We start from the raw sequence: 23,137 nt of genomic DNA, 5'->3' as shown, positions 1-23,137 counted from the left end.
AGGTGAGGAGAATGACCAATCATTAGGTGGCTTAATGTGGAGTCTTGAGTCACGTGACTTCAGGCCAGAAGATAACCAGAGGGGGCTTAGTCTGTAGGAGAGTTTGTTTTTGATTGACATGGGGAAGTGACTTTTTACTTCTTACCTCCGACTTGTAAGATGTTTCCTGTTTGACCTGTTAGGTGACCCTTCGTGTTGCAGGGAGATGTCAAAGATATTTTTTTACACAGAGTGCGGTGTGTGCCTAGAAAGCCTTGTCGGGGTGGTGGTGGAGGCTGATACATAGGGACATTTAAAAGACTCATGGATGTAAGAAAAGTAGATGGTTATGGGTGTGAGGTAGGAAAGGATTTGATTGCTGTGGATTAGGTTTACATAGGTCAGCACACATCAAGGGGAAAGGGCTTGTATCATGCTATAATGTTCTATATATCAAAGATTTAATTTTGGCCCTTTCTAACAGTAAAGAATGAAAGAATTCAAAATACAATCCAGTTGTCAGGGGTTAAGAATGCAGAGATGAACAATATACGTAATAACATATAGTGAAGTGAAGGCCAGATTTTCAATTTAATGTAGAAAGTATAACAGTACATTATGCATACTCCATAACACATGTAGTTCTGCTACTGATTAGAGTTGAAATGTCAAGCACATGTTCATAAAAAGAGTCTCTACTTCAACAGCTTTGAGTTAAAAGCTTTTGGCATGGTTGGCGAAACAGTTAGCTCAACGCCATTACAGCGCCACTGATTAAGATAGGGGTTCTAATCCCACACTGTCTGTAAGGAGTTTATACATTCTCCCCTTGTCTGCACAGTTTTCCCCAGGGGCTCCAGTTTACTCCCACCATTCAAAGCATACTGGAGGTGTAGGTTAATTGGGTGGCATGTGCTTTGGGCCAAAAAGGCCTGTTACCATGCTGTATGTCTAAATTTACACAAAATTTAAAATTAAAACTTTCCCAACACAACTTCATGGGTAACACCAGCATTTGGGATCTTTCCTCTTACTGGAGGAACCCTTGACTCCTTCTTCATGGTGAGCCATTGGCTCAGGCTGCACCCATCTCTCTGCACATCAAACTAACTCTTATTAAGAGTGTGGCTGGTCATACAGCAGATGTTCCAATGTTACTTTCCATTAAGATTGGAATCAATTTAGGCTCCTTTGGGGTTTGAATCAGGGAGAAATGGTCAACAAGACAGCCACTGGGTCACCCTCTGAACCTCATAGCTCAGACGGCATTGGCAAATCTCTAGGAACCTAGGGAAAACAGTCAAACATTTGGATTCCACTCACTGGATTGAAATTGACAAATCCTCTAAAGCAAAACTCCTTTGCCAAAGAATATTCAGAGGATAAGGTGGCCAACTTTCTTTAACATCTGACAACTACAATTAATACAGATGTTAACAGGTCACTTGAACTGTCAATGCCAAATATTGAACTGTAAAATAAGGATACTTCAGGACAACCGAAAACCTGAAGAATATTTAGTTTAGACAGGCCGTTTTGGTCCACAATTACCCCCAATTAATCTACACCCCAGTACATTTTTTGAAGGGTGGGAGGAAACTGAAGCCCCTGGAGAAAACCCACACAGACATGTGGAGAACATTCAAACTCATTATAGACAGTGCAGGATTTGAATCCTGGTTCAGATCACTGGCATTATAACAGAGTTACGCTAACTGTGTTGACCTAAGAGGAAGGTTTTCTGCTTCCATTGATGAAATGAAAACCTCAATTAACCGTTTGATTTAATTACTATCTCTCACAAAAATAAATCAGAATATTGTGGCCAAGGATCTGAAAGGATGCCCAAAGTACCCATCTGCCTTAGAGTGATGAAGTCACACAGTACAGAGCAAATCCTTCGGCCTGACTCCTTCATGCCGACCAAGTTGGCATTCTGGTCTAGGTCCATTTTCCTGCAGTCAGTCCTTCCTATCCACATATATGTCCAAATGTCTTTTGAAGTTCAGAATTGTGCCCATTGTATAGATTCCTCTGGCAGCTCAATCCAGATACAGACCACCCTCTGAGTGGAAAAGTTACCCCTCGGGTACCTATAAAGTCTCTCTCTGGTTCTAACATCTTCTCCCTCAGGGTAAAAAAGACTGTAAGTATTAAGTTTATATATGTCCTTAATGATTTTATGTACCTCTACAATTTAAATTTTATTGTCTCACTGTACCTGGTGTTGTGAGAAGAGTTCATCTTCGAGCAGTCTTACAAATAAACTCTGACATGCATGCAACCATGCAAAGTAGGAGAGGGAGCAAAACTTCATTGTAATTTTACAGTGAAAAAATCAATTTGTGTATAGAAAGGGCAGCCATGCAATATTGTGAGGTTCATTCAGGAGACTGATGGCTGCAAGGAAGAAAATCTCCATGTCTGTTGGTTCACAAATTGTCATTCTTGAGCCTTGTCCCTGATAGGAGTGATTGTGTTAGTTGCTTTTCCTAATGAAGATAGAGTCCATGCTTGGGATGGATGTTTGCATGGTGGTCTGTGCTGCATGCACTATCTTTTCTGCTACTTCTTGTTCAAAAACTCTCCAAAAATAACCCAGGAAATTATAGGCCAATGCGCCTGACATCAGTGGTAGGTTGGTTATTGGAAGGTGTTCGAAGGGATTGGATATACAAGTATTTGGATAGTCAGGGACTGAATCAAGAAAGTTAGCATGACTTTGTACATAGTAGATTGTGTTTAAAATATCTTATAGAGGTTTCTGAAGAGGTTATGGGGAAAGTTGATGAAGGAAAGTCTGCAAATGTTGTCTTCATGGACTTTAGTAAAGCCTTTGACAAGGTCAATTATGGGAGGTTAGTCAGGAAGGTTCAGTCGCTAGGTATTCATGGTGAGCTAGTAAACTGGATTCAACATTGGCTGGAGACCTGTGACTAGGGGTGTACCTTAAGGATTGGTGCTGGGTCCATTGTTGTTTGTCAGCCCATATCAATTATCTGGAATGATAATGTGGTAAATTGGATCAGCAAGTTTGCAGATTGATATAAAGATTGGAGATGCAGTGGACAGCAAGAAAAGCTTTCAAAGCTTGCAAAGGTATCTCGGCCAGCTGGAAAATGGGCTGCAAACTGGCAGATGGAATTTAATGCAGACAAGTATGAGGTGTTGCATGGCAGAAGGACACACCAAGGTAAGTCATACATGGTAAATGTTAGGACATTGAAGAGTGCGGTAGAACAGAGGGATCTGGAAATACAGACACATAATTCACTGAATATGAAGTCACAGGTAGAGAGCTTGGCTCATGGGCCTTCATAAATCAAAGTATTGAGTACATGAGTTGGCATTTTATGGTAAACTTGTGTAAAACATCATTGGTGAGGTCAAATTTGGAGCATCAGTAAAGTTGAAAGAGTGCAGAGAAGATTCACCAGGATGTTGCTAGAACTTGAGGAACATGAGTTACAGAGAAAGGTTGAACAGGTTAGGAGTTTATTCCCTGGAGCGTAGGAGAGGAGATTTGATCAAGCTATATATAATTATGATGGGTATAGATAGAGTAAATGCATGTAATCTTTTTTCACTGAGGTTATGTAAGATACAAACCAGAGAACATGGGTTAAAGGTGAAAGGGGAGAAGTTTAGGAGGAACATTAGCAGGAACTTCTTCTCACAGAAAGTGGTAGGCATATGGAATGAGCTGACAGCTGAAGTGTTGTATGGAGGCTCAAGTTTTACTTTTAAGAAAAATTTTGAAAGTACATGGATGGAATGGAATGATATGGAATGAGTGTAGGTCAATGGGACCAGGCAGAATAATAGACCGGCTCAGACGAGATGGGCCTGTTTCTATGCTGCAATGTTCTTTGGTGTAATGGTTCTTCCCATCCTGGGCAGAACAGCTCCTGTCACACTCTGTGATGCATTCAGCAAATATCCTTTCAATGTGCACCAGGAGTAGTTGAATGGCATGGGGGATATCCCAAACTTTCTTAGCTTTCTTAGAAAGTAACTGTGTTGGTGCATTTTCTTGACTGCTGCTTCAACGTGGTTGATCCACGGCAGGTCACTGAAAAGTTTTGAAGCTATCCACTGTCTCCACTTCAGTGCTATTGATGTGAAAAGGGTTGTGTGGGCAATAGTGCCCCTCGTGATGCCTATAGCCAGCCTCATTGACAGTGACATTAGTGAGAGGTTGTAATCTAGGGACAAAGCCACTAGACTCTCACCTTCCTTCCTGTATTCCTTCTTCTTATTATCAAAAAATAACTTAGGTGGATGTTTATGCCTCACTGTCTTCTCATCCAAAACAAGAATATAATGCATTACCATAGAAGTCCTGGAGAAACTCAGCAGGACACGCAGCATCTGCAGGACTTAAAGGGTATCCAAAGTTTCAGGCCTGAGCCCTTCATTATGGAATGAGCAAAAAGCAGACAGGGCCCTCATTCAAAGTATGGCAAGAGGAAGGGACAAGGGGAGGAGCACAGGCTAATAATAGGTAAGGGGGCTTGGGTGGATATACTCTCTCTTGGGTGAGAGAGTAGAAGAGAAAAATGTTGAAAAGTAATAGGGAAATGGATTAGTTCTCTGTGGAGGTAAAGGAAGGGGGTTCAGAGCTGGAGGAAAGGAGACAGAGGGAAAGGTAAAGAGAGAGCCTTGGTGGGGTGTGGGGGTTAATGGAAGCTGTAGAACTTGAAGTTAAAGCCATCTGATTGAAATATTAGGTGTTGTTCCTTTAATTTCCAGGTAGCCTCTGTCTGGCAGTGCATGAGCCCATGGATACACGTGTTACTGTGGGAATAGGGTGTGGGGAATTAAAATGGTTGGCCAAAGGGGGAGGTCCTCCATGATAGCATGAATGCCCTACTACAGTCTCCAGAAGACTGCGATGTGCTCCTGGCACTACCTTGTGAAGAATGTATTTTGATTTATTGTAAAAAACCATAAGAAATACGAGCAGAAATAGGCTATTAACCACATCAAGTCTGCCCCGCAATTTAATCATAGGCTGATCCATTTCTCTACTCAGCCCTACTGCTCAGCCTTCTCCTCATAACCTTTGATGCCCTGGCTAATCGAGAGCCAATCAATCTCCCCCTTAAATAGACCCAATGACCTGGCCTTCACAACCACTTCTGGCACTTATTCACTACCCTCTGGCTGAAGAAATTCTTCCACATCTGCCCTTCAATCCTGAAGTTGTCTAAGGCTCTCCTAACCATGGAAAACAATCTTTTAATATTGACCTCACACCTTTCAACATTTGAAATGTTTCAATGAAATCCCCCTCATCTTCCTAAATTCCAATGAGTACAGGGCAAGAGCTGTCTAACACTCCTGACATGCTGGACACCTCCATCCCCCATACCAAAGGCTTCAAACCCCTTTGTATAATTCTGGACAACATACCCAACCAGTCCCCCTCCACTACTCTCCTCCTTCGGCTAGCAGAATTTGTCCTCGCTCTCAATAACGTCTCCTTTCACTCATCCCACTTTCTCCAGGTCAAAGGGGTAGCAATGGGTACCCGCAAGGGTACAGGTATGCCTGGCTTTTTGTTGGCCACGTGGAGCTATCCATGCTACAATGCAACACAGACAAGACTCCTCAACTCTTCCTCCACTACATGACTACTTTAATGCTGCCACATGCACCCACGATGAGCTCATCGACTTCATTCACTTTGCTGCCAACTTCCATCCCGACCTCAAATTTACTTGGCACATCTCTAGCAACCCTCTCCCTTTCCTCGATCTCTCTGTCTCCATCTCGGGAGATGAACTCTTGGCAGACATGTTCTACAAACCCACCAACTCCAACAACTACCTCAACTACATCTCTTCACACTATGTCCCCTGAAAAGATTCCATTCCATTCTTTCAATTCCTCCATCTCCATCGCATATGCACCCAGGCTGAAGACCTCCATGCCAGGTCATCAGAGTTGTCCTCCTTCAAATAATGTGACTTTCTCTCTACCACTATCAACTTGGTACTCTCCCGCATATCCTACGTTAATCGCACATCTATCCTAGCCCCCTCTACCCCCATATGCAACAAGGACAAGATTCCTCTTGTCCTGGCCTACCACCAACTAGCCTTCATATTCAAAAAATCTTCCTCTGCCATTTCCACCACCAACTGCATGATCCCACAAATAGACACATATTCCCCTTTCCTCCCCTCTCTGCCTTCTGCAGGGACTGCTCCCTTCATGTCTCCCTTGTCCACTCCTCGCTCCCCACCAATCATCCCCTCAGGACCTACCCCTGTGACCACAGGAGATGATCCATGTGTGTCCACACCTCTCCTTCACCACTATTCAGGTATGTGGTATTTTGTGTGACACTTACATTAAGCAAGTTTGGCCACCCCTTGGCTAGTCAGTGGCAAGTAATATTCTCATTACAAAATTGCCAGGCAATGATCATCTTCAAGAAGAGAATCAAATTTCCAGAGCATAACTTTTCCCATATTTCATTTTTTATCTTTATGATTAGATCTTTTTCCCACTTTTGTTTGGGTTTATAGCTTATTTCATAATTTTCTTTTTCTTGCAGCTTGATGTACATGTTTGTTATAAATCTTTTTATTATCGTTGTTTCTGTAATCACATATTCAAAGCTGCTTCCTTCTGGTAATCTCAGTCTGCTTCCCAATTTGTCCTTTAAGTAGGTTTTCAGTTGGTGGTATGTACCATGAGTTATTCCATATTTGTACTTCATTTGTTCAAACGATAATAAATTATTTCCCAAAAAACAATTTTCTATTCTTTTAATTCCTTTTCTCTCCCATTCTCTAAAGGAAAGACTATCTATTGTGAAAGGGATTAGTTGATTTTGCATCATTAATAATTTTGGTAGTTGGTAATTTGTTTTTTTTTCCTTTCTACGTGAATCTTCTTCCTTATGTTGAGTAAATGGCGCAGTGCTGGAGAACTTCTATATTGCACCAGTTTTTCATCCCACTTATAAGTATTTGTTCTGGTACCTTCTCCCCTATTTTATCTAGCTCTATCTTGGTCCAATCTGTTTTTTTTCCTTGTTTGATAAAAATCTGATAGATATCTTAATTGTGCTGCTCTATAATAATATGTAATAAATACGAGGTTACGCATGATACAATATAATTGGTTACACAGGCTTTATATCATGCCCCAAAAGTTAAAATAAATGGGATCCAACATTATCAGATAGATGTTTTCACTGTAAGAAGGAAATGGGAACAACAGGTCATGCAATTTAGGCATGTGAGAAAGTGAAAAAGTTTTGGGAAGGTCTAAATCAGGTATTAAATAAAATCACAAAAAGCAACAATCCAAAGAATCCAGAGATCTTTCTTCTAAGTAATATAAGAAGTAAAGAGTTAGGCCTCAAACTGGATGAAGCGCAAAAAAGATTTATGATGATAGCCTTAGCTGTAGCAAAAAAATGTATAATGTCAACCTTGAAATCAGAAGAGAGCCTGAGAGTACAGTAATGGTACATGGAAATGAATAAATGTATTCCATTGGAAAAAATAACATATAATTTAAAAAATAAAGTCATATTATTTTAACAAATTGGGAATTGTACATGGAACACAACAGAGAGGGCCTACCACGGACCTCCACCCCCTAAAATGATAGAATGAGAAGAAGACGAAATGACCTGATCCAGTGTGTAAAAGTAGATGACACAATTTTCTTGTTTAGTTTCATTGTGTGATGACATAGTTTAATGGTTTTATCGTATTGTATATGTTGAACGTTTAATGGGTTTGGAGGGGGGTGGGAAAGAGCGAGGGAAGGGAGGGGGGGAAACAGGGGGAAAAAATGCCACTGTGTATATTCAAGAGGGAAATGTTTGTGTGTATTTTGATTAATATGGTTCATAGTGTGAAAAATTAAAAAAAATTAAAAAAGAAGAGAATCAAATTACCTATCTTTACTTTTCAACAGTACCTCCATTGTCGGTCACTTCTAAGCAGAAACTGAACAGCACCAAACACACAAGTGCTGTGGTAATAAAGGCAGGCAGGAGGCAAGTGACTCACCCTCTCACTTTTGAAAAGGGAGAGGTCTGGAGAGTGACAAAATGGTCTCCATTTGTTTAGATGGATGAATATTCACCAGTCACAGGAGCTCAACACTGTCCAGGGCAAGGCAGGTGATTTTTTTTTGTTCACTGTGGCTACAGTGAATGCCATCTCCAAAATGCACTGCAGTTGTATGTCAAAGCTACCATGATAATGAGAAAAATTCAAGGTTCAAGATTCTTTTTATTGTCATGTAATAAAACATAAAAATGTAATATACCTCATCTTTTGCCTGCTGTAAAAGCAGAGTCACCATGAGCCCGGTGCCTCTAACATTAAGAGAAAGAGAAGCAAAAGAAGGTCCCTTCAGGGGCATTGAATGTCAGTGGATTCACCTCCAGCGCTCCCGCAGCCTCTTCAGTCCCACAGTCTTCTGTTCAAGCTCCCGGTCCAAACCTCTGGCACAATCAGGAAGTCTTCAGTGCCCAAGGCCCTTTGGGAGCCTTCCTGCCCTAGCACCCTCTTGAATCCCAGTTCCAATACTTGGTTCCCATTGGCCAGACTCTCATTGCCTGCAGCCTGTTGTGGGTCCTTCCACTGCATGTCACCAGCAGCCTGCAGTCTGTGTGGATCCTTCAGCCACTGAGCTCCTCACTGGTGTGTTGCCATGGTTACTTTCCCTATAGGGTCATCTCGCATACTTCTCTTGCTCAATGGGAGATGCCAATGGGAGATGTTTCTGGTGTCCTACACCAGTCCGCTTCAAAGCCTTGCAGTACACTGCTCAGCACAAGCACCGCCATCTTGGGCAAAGATAGAAACAGTTGCAAGATTTTTAAAAAACTCACCGTTGGCTTTTCTAACAGGCTGTTTAAAACCTGTATAGACCGGTCGACATCAGCACCTGGCAGTTGGACACATCTTGCAATTTCTAGTTCAATCACGTAAAAGTGGTCAAAATAAGCTCTTCATCAAAATAAGATGAAGAGCGATACCATCTACACTGTGGCTCTGCTCCCCACTCTGCCAGGTCTGTACCACCAGCAGTGTTACCGTTCATCTATTCATATGTTATTTTCGTATACATCGCACAATGCACATGTGCACCAAAATTTTTACTTGCTGCGCTGAACAGGTACATTGTAAAAAAAAATCAAAACAACTTAATCCAACAGCAAATACTAAATATTTAATTGAATAAAAAGACAATAAATGGGTTTAAAACTAAAACATTGAATCCCAAACTCAACCACCAAGAAAGAAAAGAGAGGAAATGTACAGGCAAACCACCATAAATGGGTTTCCTCCAAGAGCCTACCCAAATTTGATTTATGTCTTTATTCTTTCATAATTGAAAATCTTTGCCAATATCTTCACCAAAAAGATGATGGATTAAAAAGGCAGATCATCAGTACATTCTCATGAGCAAATAAGGATGTGAAATAAATGTAAACAATGAATGTATCTGAAAAATTAATATGCTGTAGCAGCCCGCACACAGAGACACGGACAAGCCCACAAAATGGCTGACAAACATGGTGACCATGCAGACCTGGGGGTTGACTCCATCCGTCATCCCAGGTGACATCCCACATGGCGAGAAGACAGTGAACTGTGGTAGGAACGCCGGCCAATCCCAGGCCGGTGCTCCAATGAGACGGTGGTCTGGGGCTCATAAAAATGCAACCACTAGTGCAATAAACCAGTCTTGATTTCAAGGCTTTGGTGTGTGTGTGTGTCGTTCTTCTCCATGCCTGCATAGCACGAATGCTACGATGATGTTAAATATCTCTTGCTGGCAGATTTATTTGCCCTGTGCATTAAATAGTTTTCCTTGCAGTCTGCCTTGAATTTTTGGCTCAAAAATTTTAAAATGGTCCTTTCAGTTTCTCTTACCCAAACCCTCTTATTATTAACTCTCGTTTCAACTTTGAGACGGACAAGACTGCAGATGCTGGAATTTGGAGCAGAACACAGTTTGCTGGGGGGGGTGAATCGAGTGGGTCGAGCAGCATCTGTGGGAGAAAAACAATTTTTGACATCTCAGGTCAGAGCACTTCTTCAAGATTTGGTAAAGCACTGCCACCCTTTTCTCCCACTGATGCTGCTCAACCTGCTGAGTTCCTCCATCAAACTGCTTCACCCCCTCTGAGCATCCTTTTCTTCAACAAGAACACCTTCACCTTCTTAGACAGTTAACACCGCAGTCAACACAATAATATTACAGCTCCAGTGACTTGGGTTTGAATCCGTGAGGAGTTTCTCCCTGTGTCTGCGTGGGTTTCTTCTGGATGCTCTGGTTTCCCCCCCCTCCCCCACCCAGGGTTGCTAGGTGGGGGGGGGGGGGAAATTAGTCACATGGGTGCATTTTGTTAGCATGGGCTCATGGGCCTAGTACAGTACTGATTCTCTTAATTAAAATAATATACAGCCTAAGTCCCTGCTTTAAGCACAAGGACCTGTAAAGATAGAAGAAAGAGATGATGGTACGCGGTCTGGCAATGGGATCCCATCAACAGATGGCCACAGTCTGACAGCAGCAGGGTTTTTTTTTAATTTCAGAAGCTTTAGATGCTATTTGAATAATGAATAGAATTGTATGAATAAATAAAAATGCATGTTCTCTCTTTGAAATCCATTAAGAGTCACCTCTCTAGCACTGCAGGGTTGAATCTGCAACATGTTCCCAATGACGTGTGCCCCATCGAGGTTCAATCTGCTTCTTATCTCAACTACCTTATCCAAGTAAAATGAGATGGCAATGTATTTCATCTTATTTTGATTAAGAGGTTATTTTGACCATGTTTGTGTGATTGAACTAGAAATTACAAGATATATTGAAATCTGGTGGAAACATTGAGTTAGCTCATTTTCCCTCCAGAGAGCCATTAGCTTTATACAATATGTTCCAGAACATTGGAGTTATAACTCAAGTGGCCTTTGTTATAATAGGCTTTCGAGTCAATTCAATCCATTGTATCCTGTGCTTCTGCCAAGTGTTATTCATTTCATCCTCAGTGAACTTTCAGTGAATGATTATTAATGTGCAATTTGTAATTATTTTAAATATACAACCAAGTTATAATGTTGTGTGTTTCATAATATCCATTACCTTTCAGTCCATAATGATAATTTAATAAATGTTTTATGATTTTTAGTTATCTAAGTGTACCTAATCAGTTGGAACAGCAGAGTTGCAGCCCTTTGCAGTGTTTATTTTTCCCTCACCAGGACATTCTGCTGAAGTCAGTTCATTGTCAACTAAATTACAGCTAACTCCTTGAAAGAGTGAGCGAGCTCACCAACCAAGGATCTGGAGAGGCAACAGATGGAGAGAGGTGTCAACTCAAAAAATGAGGAGTTAGCCAATCCCTCGTGAAGTTGAAAGGTATCAGGACATCAAACCTGCAACAACAGAAGACGCAATTCAAAAGGGTTAAATTTTAATTCTTTATTTATTAATGACTATTAACAATTTAATGTCTTAACACAATTTACCCCACTTTAATTATCTAAGCAAATACATAGATATCATATATTTATAAACAGTGTGTATGTGAAAAATTACAGTCTGTGCCCAATATTCAAAAAGGAAAAAATCCCCTAAAACTCCAGGTCAGTCAGTCAACTAAGTCCACAGAATTCAATCTCAAAGTTCAATGTCAAAGTTCAGTCCTTTAATTGATAATAAAGGAGATCTTACTGAACATTGGAGAGAGAAATTACTGATGTTGCATTGCAGTAAACTTACGAATCCTCACTTATGAGGCATGTGTATTTCGCACAGCTCTCCAGCTGCCCTCTGCCACTCCAACTGCCGCTCTCTGTTTCACAGCTGGATTATCCCATTGTTCTCAATAATTCCAAGCAATTGCACCTAGTTCTTAGCAGAACTCCATCCTTTATAATGACAGTCCACAGTCCAAAAGGTCAGTCCAAGAGGCCAAGTCAAAGTTAAGAATCCTCAACTGAACACCTAATTATGTTGCTCAGAGATGCTGAAGAACAGAACAAGCACTGCTTGCAAGTTACATTTTTTTTTCAAATCACAATTTTCTCTCCAAAGACAATCATGGTGCAAGAACTGCATCAAAGAGCAAATGAAAAGTGCATGTACAACAAACAATAATAAGGCAAGATCTTAATTATTTGGGCAATATTTGAATGGAATTAAATGTACTTCCAAAAATATTCCTACATAAAATGAGTCATTGCAAGGATTCTGGAGTTCTATTGAACTATAGAACCAGAGAACACCACAATGCATAAACAGGCCCTTCAGCCTTTCTAGTCAAATGCTGACCAAGCATGTCTCATTTTCCTACACTCAACCCTAGAAACCTTTCCTGTCCACATACCTGACTGACCTCAAGGTGCAAGAACAGTTTATTTTCCCTAACAGCTATCAGGTTCTTTTTTTTCATTTTTTAAAATTTATCACACTATGAACCATATCAACCAAAATATGTACAGACATTTCTCATTAAATATACACAATAACATTTTTCCCCTTTTCTCCCCCCCTTCCCTGCCTCCCCCCTTCCCAACCCCCTCCAGAACCAATATGAAACATATACAATACAATAAAACCATAAAACAATGTCTTCACACAAAGGAAAAACAAACAAAAAAAATGTGTCATCTACTTTTACACACTAAATCTAATCGTTTTTATCTTCTTATCATTTTAGGGGATAGAGGTCCGAGGCAAGCTCTTTCTGTTATGTTCCATGTATAGTTCCCAAATATGTTCAAACAATGTAACTTTATTTTTTAATTATATGTTATTTTTTCCAATGGAATACATTTATTCATTTCCATGTACCATTGCTGTATTCTCAGGCTCTCTTCCATTTTCCAAGTTGACATTATACATTTTTTTGCTTCCGCTAAGGCTATCATAATGAATCTTTTTTGTGCTTTATCCAATTTGAGACCTAATTCTTTACTTCTTATGTTACTTAAAAGAAAAATTTCTGGATATTTTTGGGGGGATTTTTTGTGATTTTATTTAATATCTGATTTAGTTCATCCCAAAATGTATTCACTTTTGTACATGCCCAAATTGCATGTATGGTTGTTCTCATTTCATTTTTACAGTGAAAACACCTATCCGATATTGTTGGATCCCATTCTTTTAATTTTTGAAAAATAATATATAATCTGTGTAACCAATTTTACTGTATCATACATAACCTTGTGTTTATTGTATTCTTTATAGTTCCAGAACATAACTTTTCCCATGTCTCATTCCTTATCTTTATATTTAAGACATTTTCCCACTTTTGTTTGGGTTTATACCTTATTTCATAATTTTCCAAACTTGCAGCTTAATGTACATATTAGTTATAAATCTTTTAATTATCATTGTGTCTGTAATCACATATTCAAAGCTACTTCCTTCTGGTAATCTCAATCTGTTTCCCAATTTATCCTTTAAATAAGCTTTTAGTTGATGGTATGCAAACATTGTACCATGATTTATTCCATATTTGTCCTTCAACTGTTCAAATATTAATAAATTATTTCCCAAAAAACAATTTTCTATTCTCTTGATTCCTTTTCTCTCCCATTCTCTAAAGGAAAGGTTATCTATTGTAAAAGAGGTTAGTGGATTTTGCGTTAATAGCATTTTTGGTATTTGGTAATTTTTTTTTTTCCTTTCTACATGTATCTTCTTCCATATATTAAGTAAATTATGCAATACTGGTGAGTTGTTATATTGCACCGGCTTTACATCCCATTTATAAAGTATATGTTCTGGTACCTTCTCTCCTATTTTATCTAATTCTATCTTAGTCCAATCGGGTTTTTCTCTTGTCTGGTAAAAATCTGATGTACCTTAATTGTGTGGCTGTATAATAATTTCTGAAGTTTGGTAACTGCAAACCACCTTGGTTATACCTCTCTGTTATTTTATCTAGTGCTACCCTCGGTTTCCCCCCTTTCCACAAGAATTTCCTTAGTATTCTCCTTAGTTCAGCAAAGAATTTCTCTGTTAAGGGAATTGGTAACGTTTGAAATAAGTATTGTATCCTTGGGAACACATTCATTTTAATGCAGTTCACCCTCCCTATCAATGTTAGTGGTAATACTTTCCAATGTTCTAAGTCTTTCTGTAATTTCTTTATTAATGGCTGATAATTTAGTTTGTACAAGTGGTTTAAGTTATTGTCTATCCTGATACATAGATATTGGATTGCTTGTGTTTGCCATTTAAATTGTGATTCTTTTTTAAGTTCTGCATAATCCGCATTACTCATTGGCATCACTTCGCTTTTATTTGCATTGACCTTATGTCGCAATATTTCTCCATATTCCTTCAATTTCTTATATAGTTCTTTTATTGATTTCTCTGGTTCTGTTAGGTATACTATGATGTCATCTGCAAATAAACTGATTTTTTTCTCCTTCTCCTTTATTTTTATCCTTTTTATTTTATTTTATTGTCTTATCAGCTCTGCCAATGGTTCTATTGCTAAGGTGAACAATGAGGTGGATAATGGACATCCTTGCCTAGTTGATCTACTTAATTTGAATTGGTTCAATACATATCCATTTACTACTACCTTTGCCATCAGTCCATTATATAATGCTCTAATCCAGTTAATATATTTTTTCTGGCAGATTGAACTTCTATAACACTTTAAATAAGTAGTTCCACTCTACTCTGTCAAAGGTTTTTTCTGCATGTAAGGCAACTGCCACCATTGGTTTTTTACTCCCATTGGTTTTTTACTCCCTTGAGCTGCATGAATTATATTAATAAATTTACATTGTCCGCTGTTCGTCTTTTCTTGACAAATCCAGTTTGATCTTGTTTTACTATTTTTAGTACACAGTTGGCCAATCTGTTTGCTAATAATTTTGCTATTATCTTATAATCTGAGTTCAATAAGGATATTGATCTATATGATGCTGGTGTTAATGGATCCTTCCCCATCTTTGGTATTACTGTAATTATTGCTGTTTTGCATGAGTCTGGTAACTTTAACATAACATAACATAACAATTACAGCACGGAAACAGGCCATTAGGCCCTTCTAGTCCGCACCGAACCAAACACCCCTTTCTAGTCCCACCTCCCTGCACAATGCCCATAACCCTCCATCTTCTTCTCATCCATATACCTGTCCAACCTTTTTTTAAATAATACAATTGATTCCGCCGCCACTATTTCTCCCGGAAGCTCATTCCACATGACTACCACTCTCTGAGTAAAGAAGCTCCCCCTCATGTTACCTCTAAACCTCTGCCCCTTAATTGTTAACTCAGGTCCTCTTGTTTTAATCTTTCCTCCTCTTAACGGAAATAGTCTATCCACATCCACTCTGTCTATCCCTTTCATAATCTTAAATACTTCTATCAAATCCCCTCTCAACCTTCTACGCTCCAAAGAATAAAGACCTAATCTGTCCAATCTCTCCCTATACTCTAGATGCTTAAACCCAGGCAACATTCTGGTAAACCTTCTCTGCACTCTCTCCACTCTGTTTATATCCTTCCTATAATTAGGCGACCAGAACTGCACACAGAACTTCTTCTACCTGATTCATTACTTCCAGGAGAGGAGGAGTTAATAACTCTTTAAATGTTTTATAAAATTCTATTGGAAAGCCATCTCTCCTGGTGTTTTATTGTTTGGCAGCTTTTTTAACATATCCTGTACTTCCTCTATTTCGAACAGTTTTATCAGTTTGTTTTGATCCTCGACTTATCATTTTAGGGGATGGAGGTCAGTTCAATTTTGGCTAAAATCTCTTCTATTTCATCATTTATCCCCTTATTCTCAGTTTGATATCTTCTTCTTTCTTTGACTTGGCTTCGCGGACGAAGATTTATGGAGGGGGTAAATGTCCACGTCAGCTGCAGGCTCGTTTGTGGCTGACAAGTCCGATGCGGGACAGGCAGACACGGTTGCAGCGGTTGCAGGGGAAAATTGGTTGGTTGGGGTTGGGTGTTGGGTTTTTCCTCCTTTGCCTTTTGTCAGTGAGGTGGGCTCTGCGTTCTTCTTCAAAGGAGGTTGCTGCCCGCCAAACTGTGAGGCGCCAAGATGCACGGTTTGAGGCAATATCAGCCCACTGGCGGTGGTCAATGTGGCAGGCACCAAGAGATTTCTTTAGGGAGTCCTTGTACCTTTTCTTTGGTGCACCTCTGTCACGGCGGCCAGTGGAGAGTTCGCCATATAATATGATCTTGGGAAGGCGATGATCCTCCATTCTGGAGACGTGACCCATCCAGCGCAGTTGGATCTTCAGCAGCGTGGACTCGATGCTGTCAACCTCTGCCATCTCGAGTACTTCGACGTTAGGGATGAAAGCGCTCCAGTGAATGTTGAGGATGGAGCGGAGACAACGCTGGTGGAAGCGTTCTAGGAGCCGTAGGTGATGCCGGTAGAGGACCCATGATTCGGAGCCGAACAGGAGTGTGGGTATGACAACGGCTCTGTATACGCTTATCTTTGTGAGGTTTTTCAGTTGGTTGTTTTTCCAGACTCTTTTGTGTAGTCTTCCAAAGGCGCTATTTGCCTTGGCGAGTCTGATTTTCTATCTCGTTGTCAATCCTTGCATCTGATGAAATGGTGCAGCCGAGATAGGTAAACTGGTTGATCGTTTTGAGTTTTGTATGCCCGATAGAGATGTGGGGGGGCTGGTAGTCATGGTGGGGAGCTGGCTGATGGAGGACCTCAGTTTTCTTCAGGCTGACTTCCAGGCCAAACATTTTGGCAGTTTCCACAAAACAGGACGTCAAGCGCTGAAGAGCTGGCTCTGAATGGGCAACTAAAGCGGCATCGTCTGCAAAGAGTAGTTCACGGACAAGTTTCTCTTGTGTCTTGGTGTGAGCTTGCAGGCGCCTCAGATTGAAGAGACTGCCATCCGTGCGGTACCGGATGAAACAGCGTCTTCATTGTTGAGGTCTTTCATGGCTTGGTTCAGCATCATGCTGAAGAAGATTGAAAAGAGGGTTGGTGCGAGAACGCAGCCTTGCTTCACGCCATTGTCAATGGAGAAAGGTTCAGAGAGCTCATTGCTGTATCTGACCCGACCTTGTTGGTTTTCGTGCAGTTGGATAATCATGTTGAGGAACTTTGGGGGGCATCCGATGCGCTCTAGTATTTGCCAAAGCCCTTTCCTGCTCACGGTGTCAAAGGCTTTGGTGAGGTCAACAAAGGTGATGTAGAGTCCTTTGTTTTGTTCTCTGCACTTTTCTTGGAGCTGTCTGAGGGCAAAGACCATGTCAGTAGTTCCTCTGTTTGCGCGAAAGCCGCACTGTGATTCTGGGAGAATATTCTCGGCGACGCTAGGTATTATTCTATTTAGGAGAATCCTAGTGAAGATTTTGCCTGCAATGGAGAGCAGCGTGATTCCCCTGTAGTTTGATATAGTTATTCATAAAATTCCTTAAAATTTTCATTCACCTCTGTTGGGTTATATGTGATTTGTTTGTCCTTTTTCCTTGATGCCAATACAGTTCTTTTAGCTTGCTCTGTTTTAAGTTGTCAGGCCAATATTTTATGTGGTTTTTTTTTTTCTCCCAATTTGTAATACTTTTGCTTTGTTTTCATTATGTTCTTCTCCACCTTGTACATTTGCAATGTTTCATATTTTATTTTTTTTGTCTCTTTTTCTTTATATCATCCCTTTTCACTAGTTCCCTTTCCGACTGCTCTATTTCCTGATTGTATACAGCTATCAGGTTCTTGAACCTCCCGTACTGCCCTAACCATAAACTGCTGACTGCTTGATTCATGGCCTTGTTTGGAAACACCCAGAAATACAGAATACTTTAGAAAGTAGCAAAATATACCTAGCCAGAACCATCACAGACATCTATGTGTGGTGCTGCCTCAAGAAGGCAGCCAAAAATATCTAGGATCCCTGTCATCCTCGTCATGACCTCTACTCACTGCTACCTTTGGGCAGAAGGTACAGAGGCCTAAGGTCCAGCATCTCTAGGTTAAAGATCAGTTTATTTTTCCTAACAACTGTCAGGTTCTTGAACACCCCCCTGCTACCCTAACCATAAACTACTCCAGGGCCTCCAAAAGATCTGTCCGCACTATTGAATTGTCACCTTTCTTTCTTTTACTAACTGAAACCGTGAATATTTACTTTACTTTTCTTTTATATTTATCATCTCCTTTTCTGTCTTGGTAGAAAATTTGACGGTAATTTGGTCATTTTAAATTATGGTGTTATGTAACTGCAGCAAACAAGAATTTTAGCACATCTGTACATTGAACTTAAGTAGATGATAATAAATTCTCACACAAAATGGATTTTGAACACAACAGTGTTCTTTTGTACTACCACTTCCTCTGGCAACTCCTTCCATGTTCCCACCATCCTCTGTTTGAAAAGATGGCCCTCAGAACCCTTTAAAATCTTTCTCCTTGCACCTTAAATCAATACCTTCTAGTAATATATTCATCCACTACCAGGAAAAATAGGCTACAATTATTCATCAGGGGAAAAGGCAATAGAATATGAGATGAAGGCATGCAATCTGGTGTAGAACCCCCATCAACAGATAGGCCGCAGTCATGATGTTGACTTGTGGAAGTGCGTGGCACTATTTAAGACAAAAAATTGAACTCAATGGCATTAATAATGACACTGAGTTTATTGCCATATGCAGTACATTGTGCAATGTACATTTGCTCCAAATGTATCACTTGCTGCAGCTGAACAGGTGCCTCGGAAAGTAAAAAAGAATACAACAAAAGTCTACAAATGCATTAAATTAAAAAGAGATAATAAATACAAAATATAAATAATAAATATTCACAGTTACTATGGTGCAAGAAAAAAAAATTGGTGTTACAATAGTACAGACACCCCCTTCTGTTATATTGGAGTAGTTTATGATTAATGTAATATGGGGTGGGGAAAATTAAAGTCTCTGATAGCTGTTGGAAAGAAACTGTTCTTGAACCTAGAGGTGCTGTGTTCACTGCCAAAGGTAGCAGTGAGCCAAGGTTGTGGCCATAGTGACATGGGTCTTCTATGATGTTGGCTGCCTTTTTGTAATAGTCTATCACATGGATGCATTCAGTGTACAAGAGGTCAGAGCCTGTGATGGACCTGGTGATGTTTGCTATCTTCTGCAGCCTTCTGTGCTCCTGGGCACACAAATTACCAAACCAGATTGTGATGCAACCAGTCAGCATGCTTTCTACAATCCACCTGTAGAAGTTCAATAAAGTATTTGATTATGTGCCACAGCTCCTCAGACTTCTTAACGTAAATTCAAAGCTCCAATCAGACTATTTTGAAAACTCAGATACTATTACTGAAAATTGATTAATATGCATAGTTGAATAATCTGCCTTGGCAAATTGTCCCTTTTTACTTTGGATCAGAAAGTGAGATGTTAAATCAGCAACTTTGTCCTTCTGGGCAGATAAAACAAGCTTCATGGTATTATTGAAAGAAAATGTGGGGGGGTGGGTGTGGATCTCCTAGTGTCCAAACTTCTATTTATCTTCAAATCAGCATCACTGAATCAAAAGAAAAGCAAGAAATTGGGTCAATTTTCATACATTTCTCATGCGTGAATCCGGCTTAATCTAGATTGCATTGGTATCCACAGTGTTCATCAGAGAAATTGAATCAAATACTTTTAAAAACCATAGCGATAGTGCCTGAGGTTTGATGACAGTCTAATTTGAACTTTGTATTTACATTAAGAAAATTTCCCGTGTCATCAAATACTCTATCAAACCTTTACAGGTGGACTATGGAAGGTATACCAACTGGATGCATCACAGCCCTGTTTGGGAGTTCAGGTTCCCAGGAACACAGGAGACTGCAGAAGAAGCAAAGCCATATCCATGCACACTTGTGTATATGATGTTCTCCTAGCAGCAGATATGTATCTGAAGATATCACTATTCTTGAACACCCATTTCTGCCCTTACCATTATACAGTGGAGCTTTTGGATGCAAACCTAAGACTGTCATTAAATCTTCACTGAGCTTTCTCTTGCATTGATTGTTGCTTACATTAGGAAACCTCTCTATACAGGTAGAACACACAGCAGGCTACTCAGATACCTTCCCAAGTCTACAGACTACGTCAGTACTACAGGAGTGTGCTTCTTCTGCTGGCTTTGCTACTGAGACATTGACTCAAGTGCAACACCACTGTCTTCACACCATTATCAGGTTCCGATTGTGGCTGGATCAGTAGTCTTTGGGCAGTATGTGACAAGATGAAACTGAGGTTGAAGGCAAGCAAAAGAGGAAGTAGGCAGCCATAAGGGGAATTCCCAGCAGCCAATGGAGGAATTTCCAGCAGTCTCATCTTGGGGCTGGACGTAGAAGGGTGGCATTGGATGCCCACATTGTAAGAGACATTGTGAAATGATCCAAATCAGAAACCTGATAAATCAGTGTATCTAATGCAGAAAAGGTGATCCACCTGCAATCTTTATCACTAACAGCATTATCCAACAATCAATTATGACCATATAACAAGTTGTTTTGTGAGCAGGGAAGCCAGGCATCTCATATATGGTACAATAGTACAAAAGAGCAAATTTACAGATTTCCAGCATAGTTTCACAATTTTGGAGCTCATTAGGGAGTCTAATAGCAGTGGGAAAGAAGCTGTCCTGGAATCTGGTGTTGTGCGATCACAGACTGGTGAATCTTCTTTTAGATGGGAAGGAGTAAAGATAGAATAGCTAGAGTGGGATGTCTTTTACTATCTTAGCTATTTTTCCAAGCTAGCAAGGGTGATAGATAGTGTTGATGGAAGGGAGGGGAAGTTTGTGCGCTAGTTGAGCCATGTTCACAACCCATAGAACCATAGAACATTATAGCACAGAAACAGGCCCATTTGGCCCCTCTACTCTGTATCAAAACATTCTTTTTGCCTAATCCCACTGAAATAGACACAGTCCACAGCCCTCCATACCATTCCCATCAATATCCAAATTCTTATTTAATGTTAAAATTGAGCCCATATTCACCACTTCAGCTGACAGCTTGTTCCAGACTTCCATCATTCTCTGTGTGAAGAAGTTCCCCTCATGTTCCCCCTAAACTTTTCCTATTTCACTCAGTCCATGTCCTCCAGTTTATATCTCACCTACCCTCTGTGGAAAAATCTTATCTACATTTACTCTGTCTGAGTAAATGTCCTGCCTGAGCACAGCTGTGATATATTCCCTCAAGAGCAATGTCACTCCTCCCCTTTCATCCCCCCACCCCCATTCTATTGCATCTAAACCAATGGAAGCCCAGAACACTGGGCTGCCAGTCCTGCGCCTTCTGCAACCAAGTTTCCTTAATGACCACAATGTCATAATTCCACATGCCAATCCATGCTCTAAGCTCATTTGCCTTTCCTACAATATTCCTCACAATGAAATAGATGCACCTGAGATAATTTACACCATGTACAACCCTTTGACTTCTCACAGTGCATGCAATTTTCTTATCATCTTTTCCTTCCTCCACTCTTCTATTATTCTGGCACTCTGGTTCCCAACTCCCTGCAAATCTAGCTTCTACCCACTGGAGCAGCACTAAGAAACCTCCCCGCAAGGATATTAGTCCCCTTCCAGTTCAGATGCAAACTGTCCCATTAGAACAGATCCCACCTTTCCTGGAAGTGAGCCCAATGATCTAGAAACCTGAACCCCTCTCTCCTGCACCATGTCTTTAGTCACGTGTTAAGCTGCATTATCCTTCTATTTCTAACCTCACTAGCACATGGCACAGGTAGCAATCCTGAGATCACTACCGTGGAGGTCCTGCCCTTCAACCTTGCACCTAAATCCTTGAACTCACCTTACAGGACCTTTCACCCTTCCTACCCACATCATTGGTTCTTATATGGAACACAACATCTGACTGCTCAACCTCCCTCCTGAGAATGCCATGAACTTGATCTGAGATGTCTCGGACTCTGGCACCAGGGAGGCAACATACCATCTGGGATACTTGATCTCTTCCACAGAACCTCTTATCTGTCCCCCTAACTATGGAATCCCCTGTCACTACAGTTTGTCTCTTCTCCTCCCTTCCCTAGGTAGCTGCAGGACCAGGTAGATCATTCCCCCCAACAGTATTCAAAATAGTATATTGGTTATTGAGAGGAATGGCCACAAGGGCACCCTGTACTGCCTTTCTGCTCTGTTTCCCTCTCCTGACTGTCACCCATCTACCCTCCTCCTGCCTTCTATATGTCATAGTGTCCCTGACAGTCCTTTCTCTTACCCCCTCTGCCTCCTGAATGATCTGGAATTACAAATTTCCAGCTCCATTTCCATAACTTGTTTGTCAGGAGCTGCAGCTGGATGCAGCTCTCGCAGATCAGGTCATCAGAGAAACTGTTGGCTTCCCAGACAACCCACATTCAGCAATTGGAGCATTCCTTTACCTTGGCTGCCATTCCCACTGTATACTAATTTCTAGCAGTCATTGGTGGAGCAGTTCTTGTCCCACGCAGTGATGCACCCTAATAGGAAGCTTTCAATGGGACACCAATAAAACCTTTTAAGGGACACAGGTGATATGCCAAATTTCCTCAGGCTTCTGGATACGCTTCCTCCCAGGAATTTAAAGCTGTCCACTATCTCCTCCTCGTTATCATGCATGTGGAATGGAGAGTGAGCTCCGCCTCTCTTCCAGGTCTATAACCGGGTCTCTGATCTTGCTGAACTTGAGGCATCAAGCCACGGGTCTCTTTATCTCCTTTCGATACTCCAAGATATCACTGTTAGAAATCCCACCTATAAAGGCTCAAGCCCAAAACGCAGGTTATGTAATTTTATCTTTGCTATGTAAAGGACACTGTTAAACCTGCTGAGTTTCTCCAGCATTGTGTTTTTACTTCAAATGCAGTGTCTGCAGACTTTCCTGTTTCACTACTTGATAAGTCCTCCCGCAGATCACCTACACATCAATGCTTGAAACCCTGGATGGGAAAGTAACTGAAGATCTACCAATGAGAAGAAAAAAAATATTTTTATCTAACATCTTTTGCACCTTCAGGATGGGAAAAATTACAGCAGAAAGATGGACATTGTTAGAATGAACAGCATTACGCCTGTTATTATCTTTTGTTAACTTCAGATGGCCATTAATGAACTCAGAGGATAGGATGTTGGCTAAATTTCTGCTACT

At 40.6% G+C, this 23,137-nt stretch overlaps 1 protein-coding gene across 1 annotated transcript in view; it reads right to left on the bottom strand.

Annotated features, from left to right (window-relative positions):
- Positions 1–11,370: 11,370 nt before the first annotated feature.
- The window catches only part of pax1b (paired box 1b), a 180,406-nt gene continuing 168,639 nt past the window's right edge, over positions 11,371–23,137 (bottom strand). Inside the window, exon 5 of the mRNA XM_069932393.1 lies at positions 11,371–11,405. Within this exon, the coding sequence (XP_069788494.1) occupies positions 11,392–11,405 (14 nt within the window). The 3' untranslated portion in view covers positions 11,371–11,391. The remainder of the gene's footprint in view (positions 11,406–23,137) is intronic.

Source organism: Narcine bancroftii, chromosome 4 (assembly GCF_036971445.1).
Source record: "Narcine bancroftii isolate sNarBan1 chromosome 4, sNarBan1.hap1, whole genome shotgun sequence".
Classification (NCBI taxonomy): domain Eukaryota; kingdom Metazoa; phylum Chordata; class Chondrichthyes; order Torpediniformes; family Narcinidae; genus Narcine; species Narcine bancroftii.
The sequence above is the reverse complement of the archived record's forward strand: the minus strand, read 5'-3'. Positions and strand labels throughout refer to the sequence as shown.